The following is a 14,443-nucleotide window of genomic DNA, read 5'->3' as shown; positions in this document are numbered from 1 at the left end:
CACTTCAGCAGCTAGGATCCAGTGAAACTGCATTATAATCTCACTGTTTTCCTTTCAGCGATTATCTGACAAACCAAAACTGTAACAGTCTTACTTAAAAAAAATTAGGCACTGGATACAAAAAAGCAACTCAAATTATTTATGTTATTACCAACAAAGTAGATCCAGGACACTTGGAATTTGCCTCCCTCTGTAAGAGATCAGTTTAGGCAGCTTCAATGCACACTTAGATTTGCCTGACAGGCATTCCTAGGTCAAACATTAGTTTTTTAAAGCCCCTCAATTTCCTTTTACAATGAAATTAGCGTGAACATTAAAAGGGGGTCAAAGCAGACCAAAAGTCATCAGACTAAAATTCTGATTACTTGTGACAGATCCAAAATTATTTTCACTAGGTTTGTATTGGTCACTGTGGAAATATGCAATTCTGTCCAAAAAGAATACAATTAAAGATGCAATATCCACTTGCAAACGAAAATATATCGCAGTTTCAGATCTCAAAAACAACTCACTGGAAAAAAAATTCTCCCTCCGTGGATGGAAAGAAACAAGTTCGTAAAAAAAAAAAAAAAAAAAGTTCAATGTTTGCTACTTCAGCTAGAAAAAAAAAAATCTGCTTGAGAAGCGAGTTGGCTTACTCTACATGCGTATACCTAAGAATCCCATCAGAAGGCATTATTGATATGAATATATTGATATTAATATATTGAAATGAATTTTCAAAAAGAAAATACTGCTTTTCAGCTTGGTGCTCTGATACCAGCACATCTGTAAACCTTTCAACAGCAAAGTCTACTAGTTACTTATGTAGTAACAACACTTTGGTACTCTGATGTCTGCTTCAATAAACAGTTTTCAGCATGTTATGTTTTAGTACCAAATACATAAGGGAAGCGGTATAAAACAAACCAGTTTATTATAAATATCTCAAGGACTGTGTGTCACACTCCAGAAGGACGTGTTTTCGGAAGTTCTGTCTGTCTCAACACAAGAGGCACACGGAAATGCAAACTCCCTTCAACCAGAAAGCGACACATTCAAACACACGCGCCGATTCGCCCTGGGTTACGCTATTCTGCTACGATCCTCAGTTTTAGGGACAACGAGAAGGAAACATGCTGCTGTTTGGAAGACAGTAGAAGGGCCCTTCACATTCTGTCACCAATGTTTATTGGCACAGAACAAGATTTTCCTCCAGAACACAACCCTGATGGTAGGAACAAGTGGTTCGCATTACACTTGGTCCTCCCTTTCACCAAGTAAACCAAAATGTAATTTTTCATGGATCAAAACAAAGGGATCTGGTTTCTTAGACACATCTGTCCCTAGCTGGATGATTTCACTTCCTACAAAGTTTTTCAGGTACCTACAAAGGGTAGGAGCTCTGAAGCTTCTCCTGACCTTGGCAGATTCCTCCCTCATTGAGTCCACAGTACAGAGGTCCAAGCGAGCGCTCTCAGAAGTCTCACCTTGCAGACCAAAGAGCCTCTCCTCCCTACCCAAAAGGGAGGGAGGAAGCAAAGTGCCATTTCACTTGGTACCAGGTACTATGCAAAACTAAAATTTATTTTAAACAGGCTATAAGAAGGCTCACTTGGGAAAATATTGTGCAAGAAGCAGTGTTTTGCAAGTATTTATATCTTCACGCACAGAGCTTCCCACCTGTGACTGAGGGAAGACAGGTAGTTCACCGTGATGAGACTGTTAAGCCAACAGCTTTGGAATTTAACACTTGCAGCCTGTCCAAAATCAGCGTAACAGCTCCCGTGTGCAATGCAAGAGGGCTCTGCAGGTAAGAAGCAAAGCTGCTCCAAACCATGAAGCGCTCCCGAGTTGTCTCATCACAGAGCTGTGCATCAAATGAACGGGACTCACTTCCTTACAGACGTATATTTTGAACACTCATTTAAACAGACTCACCCTGCCACAGCTGTTTATGTCTAAACACCTGAACTCACACACCTGCGTGCCCAACGGCACACTGAAGACGTGGACCAGGAGACTCAGATCATTAGTAAGAAGATTTTTGAAGATGCACGGGTGGGAGGAGACCCTCAGAGAGGGAGAGGAAAGGCATAATAACGGACGTGTACAGCAGAGAGACGAGCGTCTGCAATAACACAGAGCAAAGGCAACATGAAGAGGTGAGTATAGCTGGCTTCCTCACACACACAACACAGCCAAGCATATAACTATTTACTTATATTTAGCCACCTCCAGGAGGAAGGATGGAGGGGATGGCAGAATGATGAGGCAGGAGTGTCACTTTTCCTTAGAACCTTCCAAGCCTGATCTGCAACAAAGATTCAACACCATCTGGGGAAGCTGCCTTCTAGCCAAACAGATCAAATCATAGCTGTCTCAGTAACCACGTATTATTACTACAACCACAGCACAGGTAATCGGGACAGAATCACAGAATAGTAGGGGTTGGAAGGGACCTCTGTGGGTCATCTAGTCCAACCCCCCTGCCGAAGCAGGGTCACCTACAGCAGGCTGCACAGGACCTTGTCCAGGCAGGGCTTGAATATCTCCAGAGAAGGAGACTCCACAACCTCCCTGGGCAGCCTGTTCCAGTGCTCCATCACCCTCAGAGGGACGAAGTTCTTCCTCATGTTCAGACGGAACTTCCTGTGCCTCAGTTTGTGCCCGTTGCCCCTTGTCCTGTCACTGGGCACCACTGAAAAGAGCTTGGCCCCATCCTCCTGACACCCACCCTTCAGATATTTGTAGGCATTTATAAGGTCCCCTCGCAGCCTTCGCTTCTTCAGGCTGAACAAGCCCAGTTCCCTCAACCTCTCCTCGTAGGGGAGATGCTCCAGTCCCCTCACCATCCTCGTAGCCCTCCGCTGGACTCTCTCCAGTAGCTCTTCATCTTTCTTGAACTGGGGAGCCCAGAACTGGACACAGTACTGCAGATGAGGCCTCACCAGGGCAGTGTAGAGGGGAAAGAGAACCTCCCTCGTCCTGCTGGCCACACTCTTCTTGATGCACCCCAGGATCCCATTGGCTTTCTTGCCAGCCAGGGCACACTGCTGGCTCATGGTTAACCTGTCGTCCACCAGGACACCCAGGTCCCTCTCCGCAGAGCTGCTCTCCAGCAGGTCCACCCCAAGCCTGTACTGGTGCATGGGGTTGTTCCTCCCCAGGTGCAGGACCCTGCACTTGCCCATGTTGAGCTTCATCAGGTTCCTCTGTGTCCAGCTCTCCAGCCTGTCCAGGTCTTGCTGAATGGCAGCACAGCCTTCTGGTGCATCCACCGCTCCTCCCAGTTTGGTGTCATCAGCAAACTTGCTGAGGGTACATTCTAACTCTTCATCCAGGTCGTTGATGAAGAAGTTAAACAAGACTGGGCCCAGTACTGACCCCTGAGGGACACCACTAGTTACCAGCCTCCAACTAGACTCAGCGCCGCTGATGACAGTCCTCTGAGTTCTGCCATTCAGCCAGTTCTCAATCCACCTCACTGTCCACTCATCCAGCCCACACTTCCTGAGCTTGCCTATGAGGATGTTATGGGAGACAGCATCAGAAGCCTTGCTGAAGTCGAGGTAGACTACGTCCACTGCTCTCCCCTCATCTACCCAGCCAGTCATGCCATCGTTGAAAGCTATCAGATTGGTCAGGCATGATTTCCCCTTGGTGAATCCATGCTGACTACTCCTGATAACCTTCTTTTCTTCCACTTGCTTCATGATGGCCTCCAGGATAAGCTGCTCCATCACCTTTCCCGGGATGGAGGTGAGGCTGACCGGCCTGTAGTTCCCTGGGTCCTCCTTCTTGCCCTTTTTGAAGATTGGAGTGACATTGGCCTTTCTCCAGTCCTTGGGCACCTCTCCTGTCCTCCAGGACCTCTCAAAGATGATGGAGAGTGGCTCAGCAATGACATCCGCCAGCTCCCTCAGCACTCGTGGGTGCATTCCATCGGGGCCCATGGATTTGTGGACATCCAGATCACTTAAGCGATCCCTCACACAGTCCTCTTCGACCAAGGGAAAGTCGTCCTCTTTGTAGGCTTCTTCTCTTACCTCCGGGGCCTGGGATTCCTGAGGGCCAGTCTTAGCACTGAAGACTGAAGCAAAGAAGGCATTCAATAGCTCTGCCTTCTCCACATCCTCCGTCACCAGGACACCCGCCTCATTCAGCAGTGGCCCCACATTGTCCCTAGCCTTCCTTTTGCTGCTGATGTAGTTGAAGAAGCCCTTCTTGTTGTTTTTGACATCCCTTGCCAGCTTCAATTCCAGGTGAGCCTTGGCCTTCCTCGTCGCATCCCTGCACGCTCTCACCACGTTTCTGTACTCTTCCCAAGTGGCCTGTCCCTCTTTCCACATTCCATGGACCTTTCTCTTCTGCCTGATCTCCGCTAGAAGCTCCTTGTTTAACCATGCAGGTCTCCTGCCTCCTTTGCTAAATTTCTTTCTCAGGGGGATGCACTGCTCCTGAGCATGGAAGAAGTGTTGTTTAAAGAGCGACCAGCACTCATGGACCCCTCTGCCTTCGAGAGCCCTGGCCCACGGGATTCCTCCCAGTAGCTCCTTGAAGAGGGCAAAGTCAGCCCTCCTGAGGTCCAGGGTTTTGATCCTGCTTATCGCCCTGCTTCCTCCACGCAGGATCCTGAACTCGACCATTTCATGGTCACTGCAGCCGAGTCTACCTCCAACCTTCACATCCTCCACCAGTCCCTCCTTGTTTGTTAACACGAGGTCCAGCAGCACGCCTTTCCTTGTTGGTTCCTCCACCACTTGCATCAGAAAGTTATCATCAATGCTCTGTAGGAACCTCCTGGATTGTGGCTGCCTAGCTGTATGGTCTTCCCAGCTGATGTCAGGGTGGCTGAAGTCCCCCATGAGAACCAGGGCCTATGACTGTGAGGCTGCTTGCAGCTGCCTGTAGAAGGGCTCATCAACCTCCTCCTCTTGGTCAGGTGGCCTGTAGTATACACCCACCGTAACGTCACCCTTATGAGCCTGTCCCTTAATTCTAACCCACAAGCTTTCAACTCGTTCCTCATTTGCCCCTGGGCCAAGCTCAATGCATCCAGTTGCTCCCTCACATATAGAGCAACTCCCCCACCTCTCCTTGTTGGTCTGTCTTTCCTAAAGAGTCTGTAGCCATCTATGACAGCATGCCAGTCATGTGAGTTGTCCCACCACGTTTCTGTGATGGCGACCAAGTCATAGCCGTTCTGCTGTATAATGGCTTCCAGCTCCTCCTGTTTATTGCCCATGCTACGTGCATTGGTGTAAACACACTTGAGCTGGGCTGTCAATCTCACCCTTGGCCTTGGCACTCCAAGCCTAGGCTCATCCCTAGTGAGCTGGGCAATATCCCCTTCCCCCTTCGAACCTAGTTTAAAGCCCTCTCAATGAGCCCCGCCAGCTCGTGGCCAAGAATTCTTTTTCCCCTTTGTGATAGCTGAGTTCCACTTGTTGCCAGCAGGCCCAGTGCTGTGTACACCTCCCCATGATCAAAGAAGCCAAAATTTGACTGATGGCACCAGTCCCTGAGCCACCTGTTAACCAGGTGAGTTTTCCTGCCCCTTTCAGTGCTGTCCCCTGCCACTGATGGGATGGAGGAAAACACCACCTGCGCCCCTGATCCCTCAACCAATCGCCCCAGTGCCCTGAAGTCCCTTTTGATGGCCTTGGGACTTCTTTCTGCTATCTCGTCCCCACCACCCTGCATTACCAAGAGGGGGTAGTAATCAGAAGGCCGCACCAGACCAGGGAGTTTCTTCGCAACATCCCTAACCCGGGCCCCAGGGAGGCAGCAGACTTCCCTGTGGGATGGGTCCGGTCGGCAGATCAGGCCCTCTGTTCCCCTCAGAAGGGAATCACCTATGACAATGACCCTCCTTTTTTTCTTAGTTGAGGCAGTTGTAATACATGGGGCTGTCTGACTCTTTCTAGGCAACCCCCTGGATGGAGCCTCACCTTCACCCACATCCTCTGTGGCCGGTCCCTCACATTCCAGAGCCCCATATCTGTTGCTTAAGGGCAACTGGGCAGGTGAGGGAGGCCGGGGGGAGATTCGCTTGCCCCCCCGAGCAGGGACCTGTTTCCATTCCCCCCCATCTCTTAGGCCCCCTCTTTCTGCTCGGTGGCAAGAGGGTTGGGGGTTCTCTGCTTTCTGTGGAGCCGCCTCCTGCTGCCTCGGCCTCAGGGAGGGCAGGGTGCGGCTCCACCAGTCGATCTCCCTCTCACACTCCCGGATGCTCCTCAGCCTCTCCACTTCCTCCTTCAGCTCTGCCACCAGGCTGAGCAGGTCATTCACCTGCTCGCACCGAACACAGCCGTTGTCTCTGCTGACCTCCGGTACGAGCGCCAGGCTCAGGCACTCCCTGCAGCCAGAGACCTGGACACCCGCGTTCTTGCGTGGGGCCTCCGTCTGGGTCCCCACACTCCTTCGAGCAACAGCTTTACCACGGGTGGTAACCATGGCTAGAATATCTCCTGGAAGAGCAATGCCCACTACTTGAGTTGCCAGAAGGGGCGGCTGTACCCTGTCAGTCGCCTTCCCCGCTCCTGAGACTCTTTTGTCCTTGAGAAGCTGCCAGTCAACAGGGGGATTGGAAGCTTTATTGCAACAGAATTAAACCTCAAAAAAAACAGTTAGTGTTGCAGTCTACATAAATACAGTTTATTACATTAATGGCAAGTAAAATTAAACTGTTACAAAAACATTTCCACTGAGTGTTTTGTCTATCTACCTAATGTTCTTCCTTCCTGCATGTGTGTTTGTACCCAAAGTGTGTGTGTCCAGTTCTACTATTGCATGGAAAATATGTTAGCTGAATGAATCCTAATCTGATTCATCCTGGAAACCTTGCTGCTAACAATGACCATACTCCAATACATTTATCGTCACACCCACCATTCAGTCTCAGGATCATGCCCTCCCACATACTTGACCTAAACTTGCAACTCAAAAGAAGAAACACAGGTGAATTCAGGAACATACCGCAATATGCTGAACTTAATCTAATTCCTGTTACCTAATTGCATAATTTTTTTTTCCCTTACTTAAGAAGTCATGTGGGGGTCAAGATAACTTACTAGGGAAGAACACTGTAAGAGGCTTTCCCAGCATTAACTTCCATCGCAGGCTTCAGTTGTGCAACAAAAGAATAAGTGGAGCTTATTCGGCCCGTAGCGTTCAGCCAAAGCAACTGTAAAGCCGAATTTGTTCAATACCAGTAAGAACACTTTTGTTATGTTGCTATACTGTTTATTCTTCAAGAAATCTATGCTCTCATTTAAGAAAAGTTATAGCAACAACCAAAAGAGCTAGATCCAGAGACCCGCAAACGTGAACTCAGAATAAACTAAGAGAGCTGTCTCAAGCAGCTGAAACAGCTCCAGCGTCTCTGCTGGTTTTCCAGGCTTCAGCAGACTGAAACCGATCTGATTTTTGACAGTTCCACCTCAAGGATATCTATTAAAAGCTGTGTAACTGAGAAGATTTCCTGGTGAGCTTTCACTCTGTTGTGGCCTAGAAATGTTAACAGCTACGCAGTGGAGATGATCTATCTCCAGAAAGCTGCAGGCTAGGAAAGAAGCAGGAAGACTCCTTAAAAGCACTCAGAGTAAACAGGAGCCTCTGAAGAGGATGGAGAAGAACATACACTCCTTCCAGCAGCCAGTGATGTTGGTGGGCTCCAAATCTGTTGGATTTCATGGCAGCTAAACTGAAAGACAGGGGCACCTGAGCAGAGCAGAGGGACAGCATGTGGTCCAGATTCTCCTGTCCCCATCAGCCTTGGCCAAGGAGAGGAACAGAAGTATCTCCCTAAACTCTGCCTATGCCAATACAAGACACTGCTAACTGCAGAAGGGCTCCAGGCGCCAGCGGAAGACACAGAAGGCAGGTAGGCACCTAGCCAAGCTTAGAAGAAGCGAGAGAGCACACAAAAGCACAAGAGGGGGCATCGAAGTGCATGAGAAGGTGCAGAAGTGCAAAACAGAAACTAAACTCTAGATTATAAATACATTTTTCTCCTTTGATAGAAGGATCCAAAAACCTTTCTAAGCACCAACTCCAGAGCATCATCTTGAGATAAGAATGGCTTCATGCATTATCACACAACTGTACTGTGAAGGTACCATACGCCACCACTTCTGTTGAGCCAAGTAATCCCGAAATACTCAATAACAGCCTCCAGTCAGTAGCAGTGTGGACACCAAGCAATTTTAGATTATAACTTCTGACCTTACTACGGCTCTTAGAGACTGACAGTCACATTTGACTTGAAAAGAGATCGACCAGCATCCACCTGGCCAATGCTGCACAGACAGGCAGACAGAAGCAAGTTCTGCAGCAGCTCCAACCCAAATTCTGTTGACTCTACCTATTAACCATCAGCTATTCAATTCAATTTTCCATCACCCAATTGGCTGAGTTAGCTGTCAGTTTACTCAGCCTGTAAATGAGCTATTTCTATTCAAACTTCACTACTGCAAGGCAGTGAGCAAGCCTCGGACATTCACGTATTCAAACTCTGATTTGCAGATATGTAGGTGTAAGTGGAAATCCTGAACAAACACAACTATCTAATTGCTGCCAGGGCAGCCAGTCTACCACCTCAATGACTTCTGTGAGCCACCCCGTGGGAAGCAGGATATTCTGCATATCTGGTAAAATAAGATCTCTCGTGAGAAGAGTTGAAAAAAGCTGAGCAAACTAGTTTGACAAGGATAGCTTTTGGCATAGTGACACAGATTTACAAACTTTTATTTGAATATCCTTTCGCTAAGAAAGGCTGAGGCACTTTTATGAGCACAGCTGCCATTCTCAAGAGTACAAGTAGCTGCTACTGTTTGATTGCTGACGTTTCTTTATCAGAGTAATCTGATTCCAATATTTAACGAGACAGCTCACATTTGTATGAAACTCATGTGACACGCAAGTCTGTGTAGGGATACAGCATTATAAAGTATTCTGTGCAGAACATTTTGCACTTTCCCTGAGTTGGGAGGACACAGAGAAGTTTCTATTTTTTACTACATATTGAAATGGAGTTTAAGGAAAATCCTTCTACTGTAGTGACAAGTCACAGAAATAATGTATTCCAGCTCAGTACTAAGTGATAAGATAAAAGTCACATTAACTCTGTCGCAGTAGTCCATATGAATGAGGATTAAGGAAAAGAATTACAGACCTGGCAAAGGTCATGTCGACTGGCGGATGACTTCTCTGGATAGCACTGACACAGTGTAAGTTGAGGTCTCAGGGTAAAATACAGAGGACTTGCATGTCAATGCCAAACACCACAGAGAATCAATCTTTTCTGTGTATTGTTCAGATTAGTGCCAGGATGCTATTGTCTTGTTCTTTGCCTGTATTTCAACAGGGCACAGAAACCCCAGAGAGGGTTGTGGGACACTAGTAAGGGAGCCAAGGAACTTTCTTCTGGTGCTCACTCTTACTGTCTTTCAAAAAAAAAAAAAAACAAAACAACAACAAACAAATAGAGAGGAAAAAAACAACAAAAAAATAGAGAGAAAGTTTGTTCAGCATGTAGAGATATTTACACCTTGGAAATACAGCTGAAAATGCAAGAGGAAAGAGATATTCAACTTTGCTAAAAAAGACCTACCTCCAATGACCAAAACTTCACATTAAGACAATGTAACTTTGGAACAGGACACTATTGCTCTTTGTGTAGAACAGCATGCTGGAGAAGAAAACGGCTCATCGCTTCTTAGAATGGAGACTTTCCTGAAGGTAATCTTTAACCCGACGTCTTTGCAAGAAGAGTTCAGAAAAGCAGAGCAAACTCGTTTGACCAGGACAGCTTCTGGCAGAATGACACCAGTTATGAACTTTTATTTAAATATCCTTGAGCAAAGCAAGACTGACGCACTTTTATGAGCACAAGAACTTTCAGAAAGTGCATGTGAGATTCAGACTGAATGTGATGGTCTCTTCACTTGTGTGGACTTCCCTCTTGCTTATCCCATCCCTTCTGGGGTCTTAGGAAGAGAAAGGCAGGAAGCACAGCTCTCACAGCTGCAGCACTTTGCTAAGAGATCCAACATCTGAGTTTCAGCCTGCAGCCCCATGCATAATAATTTCTACCAGTTTCCTTTAAGCCCCACAGAGGCATAGGAAGCCCAACGTACAATGACTCCAGGGAAATTCAGTCCACGCAAATCTGGGCCGTAATCAGTGTACACAACGTTTCATGCTTCAGAGCTTCTGACAGCCAAGGGCCAACCCAAAATTCTTTGCCCTAGTGCGTAACTAGAGATGGAGGGGGTGTCTGTGCTCTGAGGAGGAACAGAGCCACAATGAGGGATGGGACACAGGCCAGGTCAGAAAAGATATCACAACAGCCTGCACTCCCAGCATGACCCAGAGTGCTCTTATTTGAATGACACGTCTACTTCTGTTCTTCATGGTTCATTCTGACCATCAGCAACAGAACAAATGAGCCAGCAGCAAGGATATTGCGTAATTCTACTCCTCCGTCAGAACGAACAAAAGCCATCTTGCGACTGAGAGGCAGCAATCTGCAGAGCCTGTGTACATGCACAAAGATTTGAGCACCGAGCAACATGGCTCTGTTTTTTCACCCCAGAATGAGTAACATTTACTTTTGATTCTACTAGGGTAGCTATGGGTATTTTTCACCCCCAGAAACCTGGTGGTGTTTTTGTTTAGTTTGAATTTTGTTTAGGTCATATATACCTGGATCTTTTTATACATGTACGCATATACACACATATATGTACGCATATATATACACATACATAAAGTGTACACGAGAACATGACAGATTGTTTCTTGATTTTACTGTTGTTAAACATGATACCCTTGATGGCACCTTTGTCCAGCTTGAAACCTTCGCCTGAAGGTTAGGGAATAAATGTCTGCCCTATGTTAGGGAATAAAAGGAGAAACTCCACTACAAGTGTTCATTTAAGGGTTGCACTGGCTCCAGATTATTTCTTCTAGTCCCTCCTGTGCATAAGGCTGTGCAATGAGTCTGCGTAATAAACCCTGCAAAGCAATGCTCTCAGGGAAAGTAAGTATAGCGCTGGTTTTGGGTCATCACCAAGAAATCCCCCATGGGATCTCATCTCCCATCCACCTCTCTGTTTTGCTGCAGTAGCTGTTTCCAGCAGAAGGGATGTAACATACAAGACAAAACTCCTATGCAGTTAGCTTGAAAGGAACGTTCAACAGGCAGCATCAGCCCAGCAGCAATCCCAGGGGAGGCCCACGTTACACAGGGACCGGCACTTCCACCCACCATGGTCCAACCCTGCAAAGCACTCTGCCTCCCAGTGCCAGTCCCATGATCCAGTGGATGGCCTTAGCTAAGTTCTGCCTTGAGAAAGTGTATGTTTGGTCCTTTAAAAAAGCATTTTGAGCCACACCTGTTAAGTCTGCATTTGGCAGGATCCTTTCTTTTTTCATGACAGTTATCACTGATGCTAGAATAACTTTAGCTGCTTTCCAGGCAAGACTTAAAATCTGGATAAGTGATGATATGAGAAATTGTATGAAAGGCAGGAAACAAGCCAAAGCAATCATCAACTGCTCAAAAACACCTTCAGAAAAAGCAGCATCATAAACTTTATATGTATAAAAAAAAAGGAGGGCACTAAAAAGCAGAGCAAGAAGAAACTAGAGAAAAATCCGTATGGGTTATACGGCCAAAGAAGCTGAAGCAACTATTAAAAGAGGTGATAGCAAAATACAAACTCAGCAAAAATCTAACTAGCACATTCACATCAGCCACAAGAGTTGTTAAGGACGAACACAGAAAGGCCTTGAAAACAAAAGAAAACAGCTGGCTTAGGCAACTGCAATGGAAAAGTAGGTTGGATTTCAATTATGTAGACAATAAGCTGATCTAACATCTGCCTACAAGTATTCTCCAAAGATAGAATTAAATGGCAAAAAAACCACTCAGACGGCACACATTTTAAGGGATGACTTGACAACCTCCAACACAGGCCACTCCAGAGCATCTCGAGGAACTATGACGCATCAAGAAAAGTAACTCTCATCAAGTCTTTGCACTAAAGCACAGTCATACAGGTAAAGTAAAATACTGGCCCAAGACTGTATTTATTTCAGATGCTGGTGTTGAACTACAATGTATTTCTCTATATTTTAATTTGGCATTGCTACCAGAAGCAAATGCATCAGACACAACATGTGATTCAGAAGCATTTCAGGATATTTAGAACAGTCGATTCAAAGCGGCAGCTCAACAGTGTGCACCAAGACTGCAAAAAAGATGGGGTTAATGAATAGCTGTGTAAAAGACCTGCAGATAAGACGAGTAGCTCCCAATTCAAGACCTACGCTGGAAGGTAACGGAACAAGAAGGAAGTTGGTTCACATACTTTGGCAGTAACTCACAGACAGCGGAGGTACCCAGAAGGAAACGGCATCACGAACTGGTGAGGTGGCAGCTCCATTCATGAGCTGAAACCAATGTTTTGTCATAAACTACAACACTTCCACTCCAATGTTATTTCCAGTTTTATTAGCAGATGGGTGTGAAAAAATTGAAGTCTACCAACAATATAGGCAGAGGTCTGTGCATCTTCAAAAGCAGGAAAACAGGAGGTATGAAATAGAACAGCTTTAAAACCACCACTAAGATTTGTCAGAGACCAACAACTACTTATGTCCTAATTTACTGCCATCTTTTCTGGACAACCAGGGCATGTGTCAGGAATGCAACAGAATGTCCTGGCAAACTTCTCACGAGCAGTTGAAGGCACATGTTAAATGTGTTAATTGTCAGAATCCTTTCAACACACAGCTCTTCAGGAAGGGATTTAGTACTAGAAAGGACATGCAAAGAGCCGCATAAGCATAGTTTGGGACAGGGGAGCCTATTTTATTTTGCCCTGAGCAACACTTGATGGTTTGGATGGAATTCAGATCCAGAATAAAACAGGTTTGCCTTCAAAACAGATCGCATAATTGGCTTTAGGTTTTAGTGCAATTTTCTTTTTAAATGGACCAAATTTTTAAGTTGCTCATAACTCAACTGTTTGAAAACAGCAACCAACCTAACTGCCCCCAAGGAAATATATTCGTATCCCCAAACCGAGATACATAGATTGGCCAGCCAAGCTGGCGATGAAGAAAACTGCTGCAGCAGTATCTTGAATCAAACAGCAACCAGCAATCCCCAGACAGCCCTGAGAATTGCAAATCTAAAGGTGTGACTTCTGTTCCACAGATTTTCTTTGCACTGATCAAAACTACATAAAACCCAGTCCTTAATATCCATTCAAAACTATGAAGGCAGTTTAGCAGAAAGGGACAGAAGCGATAAGGCATTAAGCTTTATGCCTGTATTTTATATCTTGCAGCAAAGCAAGGCAACAAAGTAATACTTCAACACTTTGTTCAAATAAAGGCTTAAATCAGCAATCTGATCTACTCACCCTTTTCACCAGTATCGAGGGAAAGTTTCTTAATGTCATCAGCCAACGTATCCTGGAACTGGTCTTGTCCATGCTCTGCATCATTATCATCAAACTGAGCTTCTATAATAACATCCGGACTTTCAGCATCGCCTTTCGCTGTCTCTTGAGGAACGCAAGTCCCCAACATATCCTCAGGGACATCTGATTCATGCGTGGCTTCTGTTTCTTTGTCACTACCATCTGGCTTTATTACCTGAAGGACCAAGGGATTAAAAAAAAAAGAGGCAAGCTAAGTCACTGGACTGAAAAAAGAAAACATTATCTTTCCTTTTTCATCTGCATCCCCAAGGAGCTGACAATGAATTATGGGTGGCTGGTGGCACACTGCAATTGCCGTGTAATTAGCCACAGATATTGCACAATGGGAAGAGGTACCTCACTAGGATAAAGTCAGGAACAGCATGGCTTTTGCAATACCTCAACTGTGACAATAATGTATCCAAAGTGTATCTAGAGCATAACCATACTGTTCCTGCCAAGCCTCTAATCGGCTCTCCAGAAGCTGGGAGTAAGCACAGAGAGGGAGGAGGATACACTGCAATTTAATGAGTCGCTTAGACCATTGTTCACCAAGATACACTAATCATCCTGGGAAGCCCCAGAACTCACGCAGTTCCAGTGAATGCTGGGATCATGTCAAAGCACATCTCCGGCAGAGCTCCCCAACACACAATTAGGAACAGACTGACAAAGTACAGACCAGAGAACATGGTGCCCTGTGACGCGCCGAGGAACTGGACCGTGGCAGCTTGGTAAGGCACCAAGGTTTATGTTTATTTTAGGCTCTAGTCTTTTTGTTAAAAGCACTCAATTATTGCTGTTCTTATACAAATCTCCTAATTAAATTACCAAGAGGAATGAACTAAATTAGAGTACAAATTACTTAACCATTAACTAACTGGTAATTCAGATAAGTCACTCTGAGCAGTGCTACAGATTTGGCCCCACTTTAGTGCAGCAATGGCACATGGAGAGGAGAAACT

General features: G+C 45.9%; 1 protein-coding gene across 2 annotated transcripts in view; it reads right to left on the bottom strand.

Annotated features, from left to right (window-relative positions):
• The window catches only part of DIS3L2 (DIS3 like 3'-5' exoribonuclease 2), a 200,706-nt gene that overhangs the window by 126,058 nt on the left and 60,205 nt on the right, over positions 1–14,443 (bottom strand). For both annotated transcript variants that reach the window (XM_075418170.1, XM_075418171.1), the window contains one exon: positions 13,419–13,653. In XM_075418170.1, coding sequence (XP_075274285.1) covers positions 13,419–13,653 — 235 coding nt within the window. The remainder of the gene's footprint in view (positions 1–13,418; positions 13,654–14,443) is intronic.

The sequence above is a fragment of the Opisthocomus hoazin genome, chromosome 4, assembly GCF_030867145.1.
Source record: "Opisthocomus hoazin isolate bOpiHoa1 chromosome 4, bOpiHoa1.hap1, whole genome shotgun sequence".
NCBI classification, from domain to species: domain Eukaryota; kingdom Metazoa; phylum Chordata; class Aves; order Opisthocomiformes; family Opisthocomidae; genus Opisthocomus; species Opisthocomus hoazin.
This window is presented reverse-complemented; position numbering and strand designations above follow the sequence as displayed.